The sequence below is a fragment of the Ursus americanus genome, chromosome 5 (genome assembly GCF_024610735.1).
Source record: "Ursus americanus isolate L20-20 chromosome 5, mUrsAme1.1.p, whole genome shotgun sequence".
In the NCBI taxonomy this organism is placed as follows: Eukaryota; Metazoa; Chordata; class Mammalia; order Carnivora; family Ursidae; genus Ursus; species Ursus americanus.
Window position 1 is genome coordinate 73,650,649 of NC_142131.1, and position 14,698 is coordinate 73,665,346.

General features: G+C 43.3%; 1 protein-coding gene across 1 annotated transcript in view; it reads right to left on the reverse strand.

Annotated features, from left to right (window-relative positions):
* Positions 1 to 8,655: 8,655 nt before the first annotated feature.
* Positions 8,656 to 14,698, reverse strand: part of AP3S1 (adaptor related protein complex 3 subunit sigma 1) — a 91,262-nt gene continuing 85,219 nt past the window's right edge. Inside the window, exon 6 of the mRNA XM_045794886.2 lies at positions 8,656 to 8,885. Within this exon, the coding sequence (XP_045650842.1) occupies positions 8,787 to 8,885 (99 nt within the window). The 3' untranslated portion in view covers positions 8,656 to 8,786. The remainder of the gene's footprint in view (positions 8,886 to 14,698) is intronic.

Sequence of the window (14,698 nt, forward strand, 5' to 3'; positions counted from 1 at the left end):
CACAGCTCCTTTCAGGATTCTGCGAACAGGGACCTTATTTTGAAAGGACATTTTTTTTTTCTCCCAAAGGGCAGGAGAAATAAAACAAGAGGAGGACCAGCTTCATTGAAATTGAACGCCGGGTGTGCAGGGAGCAAGAACTCCAGGCTGAGAAAGAGGCCACTTGAGTCCAGACTGTCCTTGCCAAGGGGAGACATTTGTGGGAACCCCAGTAAGGCCCAATCTCCTCAGACTGTGGAGTTCTCAGCTCTGAGAATGAGGGTGTTTGCCTCTACCAGAGATTTTCAAACTTGTTTGTTGTACAGCATAGCACTCTTTATTCAAAACAGATTTTTAAAAAAGAAGAAGTAGAAGGAAGGAAACTGCTGTTATTGAACTTGGAAAGGAGACAGCTGAAAACTGATGGCCTAAAGGATTGCTGAAGGCCCGGACTGAAAATGCCCAAGGGTACTCTTCTCTTCTGTCCTGCACCCCCCCACCCCCAGAGACGGTATTTTGTCCACCGTGCAGCATAGAGGCAACCCCAGTGAATGTTAAACTTGCAAAGTGATAGTCCAACATTGGAACTGTTATTCTGTTTTGGCAGAAGAAAAGAAGGATGAAAAACGATCTGTGCCACGCTTTGTGACAGCTGGTTGTAAATGTGGCCACGAAGGGAAAACCCTTGATAAACAGGAGGAGAAAATGTGTTGAAGAATTTTGTACCAGGATTTGCGTATTATGAGTTTGCAGAGGAGGAAATGAGAACCCCACATATGGCTCTGTAGTTGAGATCCTCTGTTTGCTCAAGGTTTAGAGAGTTACCAAGGACCCCTCTGTTCTGCAAGATCGGTCTTCAGTCCCTTCCTTGTCTTCCATCTACCATTAAAGACACCTTCATTCCACCTTGGCTCAAACCAACAGATCACAAACTCAGAGAAGAGGTCTCTGGCCTCCAGAATCTTCTTCAGCACGCTGTCAGTAGCTTCCAAGGGTCTGGTTTTCCTTAGACACCGGAGAGGGGTCTAGGTAGATCCATTTGGTGCCGTGATTCACCAGCTGGTAAAATCTGAAGGTGGAGCTCTAAGCATGCAGCTGGCTGAGAACCACTAATATACAAATCTGTAGTGTTCCTGCAATTATCCAAATGTGGAAGAAAAAGATTCTACGTATATGCTTCTTGGGAATCAGTCAGCCTATCAGCACTGAATGAACTTCGTGGGGGCAAGGTAACATTCAAAATAGTTCCCAAGTGCTACGTCACATGAATGGGCAAAGCAGCAGGGATGAGGGGCTGGAGTGAATCCTGGAGAGCTCCTGTTTGGCCAAGTTGGTAGATGATGTTAGGTGTAGATTTGTATGCCCCTCCCTCCAATTCATAGGTTGAAATCCTGACTCCTAGTACCTCGGATGTGACCTTATTTGGAAGAGAATCACCACGGTGGATGTACCTAAGATGAGATCATCGTGGAGTAGTTTGGGTCCCCAATCCAAATGATTGTTGTGCTTATAAAAAGGGGGCGTTTGGACCCAGACCTCACACAGGAAGAGCACCGTGTGAACATGATGGCAGAGATCAGGGTGACCATCTCTGATCAGGTGACAAGCCAATGAACACCAAAGATTGTTAGCAAATTACCAGGAGCTAGAGGAGAAGCCTGGATAGATCCTCCCCGAAAAGCACCTTCGGAGGGAACGCCTGGATCTTGGACGTCTAGCCTCAGAATTGTAAGACAATACATTTCTGTTGTGTAAGCCAGCCGGTGTGGTACTTCGTTAGAGGAATCCTAGCAAACTAATACGGATGGTGAGGAGGTCTGAGAGTCCCAGCGACGGAGCACAGATGGCAGAGGAAGAACATTTGGTGGCTTGGGACAGTGTCTATTGACCACTAGGTATGAAAGCATGTCAGTATTTTCCCAATCGGTTTGACTATACCATTGCACACGAGCCGATCGTCAGGCCTCTTAGGAAGATCGTGGGGTGCTCACAGTTTCTCGCTTTCTGAGTCGTGTCAGAAGGGGAGAGAGAACCATCTTTTCTGGAAAGTGAAGGAATGCGCCTGCTTTAATAGGGGGGTTCGAGAAGGTTTTTACTTAGGGAGATTTTAGCTTTGTGAATAACCATTCGGTATTGTGAACCTACTACCTGCTGCTCAGACGGGCCAGGAGCTGACAGAGGGGAGCAGAAGCCCAAGACTCAGCCTCGGATTCCCTGCAACTTACGGTCTGCTTGCAAAGATACGATTATGTCGCTTGAAAGAGAAGTTTTTATAAAGCGATGGAAACTTAAGTGCAATATGATTCCCATAAGTTGTTGTTATTTTAAGAACCAGCTCGGGTGACTAACCATGGATTCAAGATCCCTATCAGTCCTGTTTCATGGACAGCCGCGAAATGCTCGGGCTCTCAGTTCACATCTTCGTTCCTCCTTCCCTGGCTTGAGTTTGCAAGTTGTTCAGAATATTTGGATGTGAGCAACTTTTTCAGATTGTGGGATCTTTCTAAAGGAACCGGAACAGGGGCGCCTGGGTGGCTCACTTGGTGAAGCATTTGCCTTCAGCTCAGGTCATGATCCCGGGGTCCTGGGGATCAGGCTCCCTGCTCAGCGGGGAATCTACTCGTCTCCCTCTCTTAGCCCCTCCCCCTGCTCCTGCTCTCTCTTTCTCTCTCTCTCAAAAAAAATAAAGAAAATCTTAAAAAAAAAAAAAAAAAAAGAACTGGGACAAATCCCAATGCTTTCTACTTATGATATCAATGTTCTTCTCACAATTTTTTTTTAAGTCTCAATCTGGACATTTGAATTCAGTTTACATTTTAAGTTCATTTTCTGTGAGCCCTTCCTGGTTGTGAAATGTTAGCGTGGTTAGTTTGTGTTCCGTTAACTTCTGCTCAAGCCTGTCAAGTTTTCTCGGGTGCTGAGGGCATGTGGATGTGGGCCAGACCCATAAATGTTGGCTGTGCGCTGACCCTTTCTAGCAAATGCCGATGGGGAGTTCTCCATATGTCCAGGAAAGCAGGTCTGATGGACGGAAGGGGAGGGAGTGGGCGGGGCTGAACCATAGGCAGCAATAGGTCTTCCCAGAAGTGGCAGAATTCACCAAGGGACATATGGGGACATGGGGCCGGCCGGGAACATGGTGCACTTTTTAGCCCCATTCACACCAGGGTGGAGCACAGGCTCGGTGTTATCTCCTCCGAATGCAAATGTGCATGAACTGGGAGGATGGGGACATGCTCCCATCTCTCAGAGTCAACACTTGACTTGCTGTAATCAGATGTTCATCGGCTCTGGGCCTGGCACGCAGGAAAGCAATGACAAATAGAAATGAGGAGGATAAAGGCATCAGGAAATAGGAGTGACCACGGTTTTTGCTGCTTGTAGCTGAACTCTGATGATTTCTGTTTTGACTGGTTTCCTATGCAGCGTCAGTTTCCAGGATAAAGGACATTTTCAAGGTCATATATCACTTCACGGTGGAGCTGGGTCCGTTTAGACAATGCCCATGGTGCCTCACACAAAGCCTCGCACACATTAGACATTCTAGGGATGTAGAGCTGATAAATTTAGATGAATTCCTAAAGATCATGTGTGTGAATTCCATTTTTATAAGTTGGATCACACTTTCGAAGCATATGGGGAGCACATTTAAAGGACTAACTGCCCTGGCTCATTTTGTCAAATTAGTATCCACTCTCTGATTTAGTTGTTTTATAAGCAGAACCGAGTTTGTGTGTTTTCCTTAAAACTGAGCTCACAGAACCTCTGTTCCTCGTCTGCAGCATGATGGGGGTAGGACTCAGGGATTTTGGAAATTCCTTCCCGTGCTAAAACTTGAAAGTTTTAGAATCTTTCAATTCACAACAAATTTTAGAAATTGAGAGATCTGGTAATTTGAGGGTAGAGTCTTTTGGGTTTTTCATATAGAGTATCATGTCATCTGCAAAGAGAGACAGTTTGACTTCTTCTTTGCCGATTTGGATACCTTTCATCCCTTTTTGTTGTCTGATTGCTGTTGCAAGGACTTCTAGTACTATGCTGAATAATAATGGCGAGAGTGGGCATCGTTGTCGTGTTCCTGATCTTAAGGGAAAGGCTTCTAGCTTTTCCCCATTGAGAATGAGATTCACTGTAGGCTTTTCATAGATGGTTTTTATGAAATTGAGGAATGTACCCTCTATCCCTACACTCTGAAGGGTTTTAATCAGGAAAGGATGCTGTATTTTGCCAAATGCTTTTTCTGCATCAATTGAGAGGATCATATGGTTCTTGACTCTTTTCTTGTTGATATGATCTATCACACCGATCGATTTGCGAATGTTGAACCACCCTTCCATCCCCGGGATGAATCCCACTTGGTCATGATGGATAATCCTTTTAATGTACTGTTGGATCCTATTAGCTAGGAGCTTGTTGAGAATTTTGGTGTCCATATTCATCAGGGATATCGGCCTGTAATTCTCCTTTTTGATGGGGTCTTTGCCTGGTTTGGGGATCAAGGTAATACTGGCCTCATAGAATGAGTTTGGTAGTTTTCCTTCTGTTTCTATTTTTTGAAACAGCTTCGGGAGAATAGGTATTGTTTCTTCTTTGAATGTTTGGGTGAATTCGCTGGGGAATCCGTTAGGCCCTGGACTCTTGTTTTTGGGGAGGTTTTTGATCACTGCTTCAATCTCTTCATAATTAATCGTTCTGTTTAAATAATCAATTTCTTCCTGTTTCAGTCTTGGTAGTTTATAGGTTTCCAGGAAGGCATCCATTTCTTCCAGGTTGTTTAATTTATTGGCATAAAGCTGTTGATAAAAGTTTCTAATGATCTTTCCTATTTCATTGGTGTTGGTCGTGATCTCTCCCCTTTCATTTCAAAGATACAGACGTAGTGAAGAGAGGGGCCATAGGCACCCCAATGTTCATAGCAGCATTGTCCACAATAGCTAAATTGTGTAAGGAGCCAAGATGCCCTTCAACAGATGACTGGATTAAGAAGATGTGGTCCATATATACAATGGAATATTACTCAGCCATCAGAAAGAATGATTACCCAACATTTGCAGCAACATGGATGGGACTGGAGGAGATTATGCTAAGTGAAATAAGTCGAGCAGAAAAAGACAATTATCATATGGTTTCACTCATTTATGGAACATAAGAAATAGCAGGAAGATACGTAGGAGAAGGAAAGGAAGAATGAAGGGGGGGTAATCAGAAGGGGGAATGAACCACGAGATACTATGGACTCTGGGAAACAAACTGAGGTCTTCAGAGGGGAGGGGGGTGGGGGATCGGGATAGGCCGGTGATGGGTATTAAGGAGGGCAGTATTGCATGGTGCACTGGGTGTTATACGCAAATAATGAATCATGGAACTTTACATCAAAAACCAACTACTGTATGGTGACTAACATAACATAATAAAAAATTATTATAAAAAAAAAAATTGAGAGATCTGGCCACCTTTTCTGCTTTGAGAGATAAGGAGGAAAAAGTAGAAGATGCTTTTTAAGTTCAGTCACCTTTTCATTTATTCATAAGCAAGCACGTACTGCAGTTACATTCACCTGAAATAGCAATTATTTGCAGTAAGCCACCCCCACCTCTCCCACGAGGCAGAGCTCTTCTCTGCATTAGATTCATGGCTTGCTTTCTCATCTGCTTTCTTGGCTACAAAGAACCAAGCTCTGGTGGGGGATCGTGGTGGGAATGCCTGAGTGCTCCTCCTCCCTGCAGTGGCTGTAAAAGATATCATGTATTTTAACAGCAAAATCACACAGTCAATCCATATCCTGGGTGTGGGGAGAGAGTTCTCACCAAAAAACGAACGAAAAAAACAAAAAAGCCCAGGAAAAAAATTAAGAATGCACTTTCTTGTTTTTTTTTTTTTTTTTTAAGATTTTATTTATTTATTTGAGACAGTGAGAGAGAGTGAGCATGAGCAGGAACAGAGGGAGAGTGAGAAGCAGACTCCCCGCTGAGCAGGGAGCCTGATGCAGGGCTCAATCCCAGGACCCTGGGATCATGACCTGAGCCAAAAGCAGATGCTTGACCGACTGAGCCACCCAGGTGCCCTGTTTTTGTTTTGATTATATGATTAGCTGTATTTAAATGTACTCATGGGTTACAGTGATTTACAAGTCCTCTCTCGGGCCAAATATCCTGCAAATTCTTATGAAATGAAACAGTACGTTGGTCCCTATCGTAACTAGAATATTATCAAGATAGGAAGTTCTTGATGACTGACAGTTGTCTTTCCAACTCCCCCATTGAAAAAACCTACTGACGTCGATGCTTTGAAATATTGAAATAACATGATTATTAAAAATAATTTAAGCAGCTCAGAAAGTCACCACAAATTCCACTTGTCAGGTCCAGTAGTCTGTACGTGGTGGACAGCATTGTGGGTATCTCTATATGTGTGTAAACCAAGACAAGAATTGCAGGATGGAAAAATGGACGTAGAGGTGGATGGAAAGAAAATCATACTATACATGCTTTTGGATTTTTAAAATGTGTTTTTAAATATTTTTAAACTTTAGAGGGGCGCCTGGGTGGCTCAGTCAGTTAAGCATCTGTCTTCAGCTCAGGTCATGATCCCAGGGGCCTGGGATCGAGCCCTCCTTGGGCCCCCCGCTCAGCGGGGAGTGTGCTCCTCCCTCTCCCCTTGCTCCTCCCCTCTGCTCATGTTCTGTCTCTCTCTGTCGGATAAATATATAAATAAATATTTAAAAATTTTAGAATAGTTTTAGACGTACAAAAAGTTGCAAGGGAAGTACAGAGGTTTCCCTTATACCCAGCGTCCAGCTGTCCCCATTGTCAATATCTCACGTAAGTATGATACATTTGCCAAAACTAACGAACCAATACATTATTACTAACTAAAGTCCACACTTTATTCGAATTTCCTCAGCTTTTCCCTGATGTCCTCTTCTGTCCCAGGATCTCAACCAGCATATGTTACATTGAAACATCCTTTCTCCTTCGGCTCCTCTGGACTGTGACAGTTTCTCAGAATTTGCTTGTCTTGATGACCTTGGTGGTTTTGAAGAGTATGGGTCAGGACACTTTCTAGACTGGCACTCAGCTTGGGTTTGTCTGATGTTTTTCTCACGATTGGGGTTAGGGTTCTTGAGAGGAAGACAGCAAAGGTAAAGTACCGTTCCCCCCACAGCACATCCAGGGTACATGCTCCCAACTGACTCACCACTGATGATGTTAAGCTTGATTGCACAGTAGAGGCAGTGTTTGTCGGGGTTCTCCATCCTGTACCCCTTCCTACGCTTGCGCTCTGGTTGGAAGTGGCTACGCACAGCCTGTGACATTTTGAGAGTATTAAGAGTATAGGACTCTAATGAGAATTCTCTATTCTTATTTATTTATTCACCCACTCATTTGTGTTGGGGCAGACTCAGAGATATTTGTTTTATACTTTGGGGTTATAATTCAATGCTCTGTTATTTATTTTGTTGTTTAAGTTGTTTCAGGTTTGGCCATTGGAGTTCTTCCAGTTGGCTCTGGAGTCCCCTTGACACATACCCACCGTCTTGTTTTTTGAGTACTTCCTTACTTCCTGGCCCCACCCCTGGGACCAGCCGTTTCTCTAATGGCCCTGTTTTCCTTTATTGAAGAACGGTGTTTAGAATCCAAGGTCTGGGTGCTGGGTGTGCTCACAGCCACCAGCGTGTGGCATTTCTTTCCTTTTGCTTCTTCTGGACCCTCTTGGCTGATAAAGAAGTATGTGGGTATGCCAGTGTGTACACCCGTCTATAAGTGGTACTATATACATCCATCTGTATGAAGTTGAATGTTCATACTGATGTCTCCAATTCTAATTCATTGCCCATGTTTTATAGATATCACGACTGTGGAGAAATAGAAAGCCAACCTGATTTTCCCCTCTCTACACAATTCACTTTTCCTAACAATTTTGCTTATCTTTGAAATTCAGTAAATTCACCAGGCTATATATTGGAGTTCATCATTTTCAAAGTACCCTGACTCCACGAGAGGGACAGATGTGTTCAGAGGACAAGCCTGGGGAGCCACCTTGTCTACAGCAGCTAAGCCCACCGGTGATGGCTACAATCCCAGGGCAAGGAGTTATCGACTTCAGCCTCTCCTCCTGCCCAGCTGGGGGAAATGTTAGGGCAGGGAACTCCAAGTAAGGAGTCTCTAATTCTTTCAAAGTCACTTAATTTTAAACCTGATGTTTAAATCTGTGCAGAGTTGAAGTCACTGTCTGTGATGTACAGTTCCAGCCTTTGAGAAATGTATAGAGATGTGTACCTACCACTACTGTCATCATACAGAACGGTTCATTCACCCTCAGATGCTGTCCCATTGCCCTTTGAGTCAACCTCCCCCAACCTTTGTCAACCACTGACCTATTCTTCATCCCTATAGTTTTGTCTTCTCCAAAATGTCATATAAGAGATCTCACACAGGATGCACCCTTTGGGTCTGGCTTATGTCATGTAGCAAAACACATTTGAGATTCCTCCGTGTTATTGCACAAAATCACTTTTACTATTACAATCCAGGTACTACACCAGCATAGTTTAGATTTTTGCACTCCTGATTCCCTTGAATGCCTGGATTAGTTTCCTCTGTCTACCATAACAAGTTACCGCAATCTTAGGGACTGAAGACAACACCGATTTATGAACTCACCGTGTCCAAGGGACTGGAGTCCGGGCACATCTTGACTAAGTCTCCTCCTGTCGAGAGTCTTCACAAGGCCACAGTCAACATCTCATCTCCTATGTCCTCTGAGGCTTGCGATCCTCTTGTAAGCTCACGGGTTGTTGGCAGAATTCAGTTCCTTGCCGCTAGCGACAGGACTGAGGTCCTTACCCTGTCAACACTTTTGGCTTCAGGGCAGTGAAGCTGATTTCGGATTTCTGACCTCCAGAACTGTAAGAGAACAAAGTGGTGTGTTTTAAGTCACTAGGTTTGTGGTAATTTGTTACACCAGCAAAGAAAAATGAACACGTCACACATTAGGAGTGAAGTAAACGTTCATAGGCTATGCTAACGTAGAACAGGGATTCTCAGGGCGCCTGGGTGGCACAGCGGTTAAGCGTTTGCCTTCGGCTCAGGGCGTGATCCCGGCGTTATGGGATCGAGCCCCACATCAGGCTCCTCCGCTATGAGCCTGCTTCTTCCTCTCCCACTCCCCCTGCTTGTGTTCCCTCTCTCGCTGGCTGTCTCTATCTCTGTCGAATAAATAAATAAAATCTTTAAAAAAAAAAAAAAAAGAACAGGGATTCTCAAACTCTTTTAATTGCCAGCTCATGGTAAGAAAAGCATTTTATGTCAATATCCAGTATGAACAAGCATACATAGTCGTACGCGCAGGAATACATGATTGAAAGTTTGGCAAATCATTTATTTTACAAAGTATACTGTGATATTTTTTTGTAATGTTTTATTCTATTCCATTCTTTTTTTTTTTTTAAATGCTGCTTAGGACCCACTGAATTGATTTATATAATCTCCTAATGAGTATCTTGAGAAACACCAGAGCTCAGAGAAGAGTCTAGGCCCAAAGGCAGACAGATGGGAATCCAATTGAGATGGGATTTAAATGTCATTTCCTTTTTCTTAAAGATTTCTTTTTTTTTTTTAAGATTTTATTTATTTGAGAGAGAGAGAGAGAGAGAGGGAGAGGGATCATGGGGGGGGTAGGACAGAGGGAGAAGCAGACTCCCCCCAGAGCAGGGAGCTTGATGTGAGGCTCGATCCCAGGCCCCTGGGACCATGGCTTGAGCTGAAGGCAGATGCTTAATCAACCGAGCCACCCAAGGCGCCCCTAAAGATTTATTTCTTTATTTGATAGAGAGAGATAAAGAGAGAGCGTGTAGGGACAGGGAGGGTGCAGAAAGAAACTTAAGCAGACTCTGCACTGAGTGCAGAACCCGATGCTGGGGCTCAATCTCACCACCCGAGCCATAACCAAGAGTCAGCTGCTCAACGGACTGCACCACCAGCACCCCTAAACGTCAAACTCTTGACAGCGTAGGACAAATGCTTCTTAGTTGCTCAAAGTTGCAGCACTGCCACCAGGGGCCTAAACAAGTAACAGACAGTGCAAAGTGTGTCTCCGAAACTGAATTCTCTACTTCACTGGGTCTCAACTGAGGCAGATTTTGCAGCCCAGGGCATGTGAAGCAATCTCTGGAAACATTTTTGCTGTTACAACTGAGGCACAGGCTGCTACTGGGGCCGAATGTGTAGAGGCCGGAGATACATTCTACAATGCACGGGACAATCCCTACAACACTGAATTATCCAGCCCCAAATGTCAACGGTACCAGGATGGACAAACCATTCTGGCAGCACCTTCTCTTCGTCCGCTGTATCCAGACTGACGGAGTGGGTCTCTCTGGCTTCCCCAGGCTTGTCCTCCCTTACTGTGTCCTGTGGTCCGGAATTACGCTTTTCCGGCCGCACATAGAGCATTCAGAGGCTCTTGTGAATTAGGTTTGTGGCTGAGTCCGTTCAGGCTGCTGTAACCAACCCCACAGACTGGGTGGCTTAGAAAGAACAGAAATTTCTTTCTCACGGTTCCGGAGGCTGGAAGTCCAAGATCAGGGCGCTGGCCGGTGCAGGCACGCGGGGGCCCTTGTCTGGGCTGTGGACTTCTCATGTCCTCCCGAGGAGGAAGAGGCTAGCAAGCTTTCTGGGGTCTCTTAATTCGGTTCATGAGGGCTCAACCCTCGTGAATCACGTCTCCTAAGGACATCACTGTGGGGGTTAGGTTTCAACATAGGACTCTGGGGAGGGCACAAACGTTCAGGCCACAGCAGCTTGTGGTAAGTGACAGCCGCATTTTTTCAAAGTCTATTAATGAATCTGAGCGCGGTGGCTGGTGAAGCATGCAAGGGATCTTCTCCGTGCACAGTAGCTTTATTTCAGGCTGCTGCTTCCTGGGAACGAACTAACCAGACCTGCAGCTTGTTTCAGATTTCCAAAACGACAAAGTGCCTCCTCTAGTCCTCTAAAATCTACGGCTTTAGGTGATTAGATTTTACTACAGTCAGATCTGAAGGCTATTTGGAGATCACGTGACCAGGACGCAGGTAGCACCGGTCCCTTTGAAAACTGAAGTGATGTTGATTTCCACATTATAAAGCTGCTTCGGAGACTTCTTCACACTAAAAGTGATTTTTACCGGTGTCCCTGATTCTGTATGTTCCCTCGTAGGGCATTAGAAAGCCGCTCAAGGGTAGAAGGAATAGTCAGTAACCAGCTTCCGCTGTTTCTACAAATAACTGGTATAAAATACACCGTATATTTAGGAAATGACATCTAATTAAAGCCAACACAGGACAACTTTCCAAGGGAGGCCCAGGCCACGTTCACAGGCCAGCAGACTGGGGTAGGGGTGGGCAGTGGTTCCCTTGGAGGATGGAGTGGTGGCGCTTAGTGTCCAAGGGTGGAGTGTGAAAATAATCTATTTCAGCCTCCATATTTGGTGGTGGGGGGGGTTGTCTTTGGAAAAGAAAAGTCACATGTATTGTTAATTCCAGAATGAATGGTTTTGTGGTTTGGGTGTTATTATCTCTTCTAGTTTCACAGGAACATGAAAGCGCCTATAAATAAACCCCAGGAAGTGGAAGATACATTACAAAGTATCTTTGTAGGTTTTCAACATAATAATTAGAATTCCTGCCTTCTGAAACCAAGACAGCTTTACAGTGGAAAGCACTCTGACCTTCATTTCTCTGTTGCAATGTGTAGCCCCTCCCCAAGCCCAGGGTGGGGCGTTTGGTTGGAGTAGTGGTGAGAAGAGGTCTTAGCAAAACCAAAATTCAGGAGCTTGAATAGTGAAGGAAGGTTGTCTGAGACAGAGGGTTCCAGAAGAGCAATGTTTCAAGCAGAGCCAACCCTTGCAAGCGAAAAACATTCTTTACGAACCAGTCAGGCTCCTTCCGTATTTGTATGTAGCTCCCTCTGGAGCAAAGGCACATAAATTAAAAAAAAAAAAAAAAAGCGATGATTTCATTAAATGCTGACCTTTGGTTTGCCACTGTGTTAGGCACGTCTCATAGATTAGTTCGCGTAGTCACAGTAATTCAATGAGGTGAGTGTCGTCGGTATTCCCACTTACACACGAGAAAACTGAGGCTTAGAGGGAGTGAGTATTTGGATTAACAAGGGCCACTCGGTGATTAGAAATCCGACGATTTGACTTCTAGAGGCCATGCAGTTAATCATTCCAGAACATGCAGTGCATGCGATTCTTTCGAGCACTGCTGAAAGTTTATCCTACGACGGACTCTAAGGGAAGGCAATGGCTGGTTGCAATAATGGGTGGTTGAAATGGGAGGGGTCTGTGATTTTCTTTTTCTTTTTTCCAGCCCTATCCATCTTTTTAAGATTGAAATACATTTGACATACGCTATTGTACAAATTTAAGGTGTGCTTGTTGACTTCATGCATTTATGTATAATGCAGCATGATTGCCATGGTTGTTAGCACCTCTGTCTCATCGCATGTTTTCCGCGGTGGGAATAACTAAAACCTCGTCTCTAAGCAAGTTTGATTTTTATAATACAACCTTGTTCTCTGTAATCATCGCACCGTGCGTTAGATCTCTAGGACTTCTTTTTCTGTTTTCTTTTTTTCTCCACCACCCAAGTGTCCTTCTTCTTATTCTTTTAATTTTTCAATTTCAGTACAGTTGACACAATGTTACATTAGTTTGGGTGCACAACAGTGATTCAACTTCTCTATACATGAAGGTATGCGTACCCCAAGTGTAGCCGCCATCTGTCACCATTGCAATGCCATTACAAGATCAGTGACTCTATTCCTTATGCTGTGCCTTTCATTCCCATGACTTCTTCATTTCATAACTAGAAGCCTGGGTCTCCCACTCCTCTTCACCCATTTTGTCAATTCCCCACGCGCCTCCCCTCTGGCAACCGTCAGCTTGATCTCTGCATATATGGGTCTGATTTTGCTTTTTGTTTATTCATTTGTTTGGCTTTTTAGATTCCACATATGAGTGAAGTCATATGGTATCTTTCTTTCTCAGTCTGACTTTTTACTTAGTATAATACCCTGTATGTCCATCCATGTAGTCACATACGGCAAAAATCTCATTCTTTTTTATGGCTGTGTAATATTGCAGTCTATATGTATCTATATATACACACACACACATATATATATACAGTTGGGTTGTTTCCATATCTCGGCTAATGTAAATAAAGCTGCAACAAACAGGGGTGCATATATCTTTACAAATTAGTGTTTCATTCCTTTGGGTAAATACACAGTAGTGGAATTATTGGATCATATGGTATTACTGTTTTTAATTTTTTGAGGAACTCCACTTTGTTTTCCACAGTGGCTGCACCAATTTACATTCCAACAGTGCATGAGGATTCCTTTCTTCCCATATCCCCGCCAACACTTGTTATTTCTTGTCTTTTTAATTTTAGCCATTCTTACAAGCATGAGGTGATACCTCACTGTAGTTTGGATTTGCATTTCCCCGATGATGGGTGATGTTGAGCATCTTTTCATGTGTATGTTGGCCATCTGTGTATGTCTTCTTTGGGAAAATGTCTATTTGCATCCACCGCATATAAATTGGATTGTTTGGTTTTCCTGGTGTTGAGTTGTAGAAGTTCTCTATATATTTTGGGTATTAACCCCTTATTGGATAGGTCACTTGCAAACATCTTCTCCCATTTAGTAGGTTGCTTTTTAGTTTTGTTGATGATTTCCTTCACTGTGCAAAAGCACGTTTAATTTTGATGTAGTCCCAATGGTTTATTTTTGCTTTTGCTTCCTTGCCTGAGGAGACATGTCTAGAATATGTTGCTATAGCCAATGCCAAAGAAATTACTACCTGTGCTCTCTTCTAGGATTTTTGTGGTTTCAGGTCTCACATTTAGGTCTTCAATCCATTTTGAGTTTATTTTTGTGTATGCTGTTAGAAAGTGGTCCAGTTTTATTCTTTTGCAGGTAGCTATCCAGGTTTTTCCAGCACCATTTATTGAAGAGACTGTCTTTTCCCCACTGTATATTCTTGACTCCTTTGTCATAGATTAATTGACCATGGGTTTATTTCTGGGCTCTATTCTGTTTCATTGATCTATGTGTCTATTTTTGTGCTAATACCATACTGTTTTGTTACTACAGCTTTGTAGTGTATCTTGAAATCTCAAATTGTGATATCTCCAATTTTGTTTTTCTTTCTCAAGATTGCTCTGGCTATTTGGGTTCCATACAAATTTTAGTATTATTTGTCCTAGTTCTGTGAAAGACGCTGCTGGTAGTTTGATAGGGATTTCACTGAATTTATAGGTTGTTTTAAGCAGTATGGACATATTAATGACATAAATTCTTCCAATCCATGAGCATGGACTATCTTTCCATTTGTTGGTGCTTTCTTCCATTTCTTTCATCAATGCTTTATAGTTTTCAGAGTACAGGTCTTTCACTTCCTTAGTTTATTCCTAGGTATTTTATTATTTTTGTGCAATTGTAAATGGAATTATTTTCTTAATTTCTCTGTTACTTCATTATTAGTGTATAAAAATGCCACTGATTTCTGGGTATTAATTTTGTACGGGACTTATTTTTCCACTAGTTTCAAGTTTGTACCATTAAACATCTCTCCTATTCCTTCCCCTCCTTATAACCACCACTCTACTCTCTGTTTTCATGGGTTCAGCTTTTTTAGATACCACGTATAAGTAATGTCATAC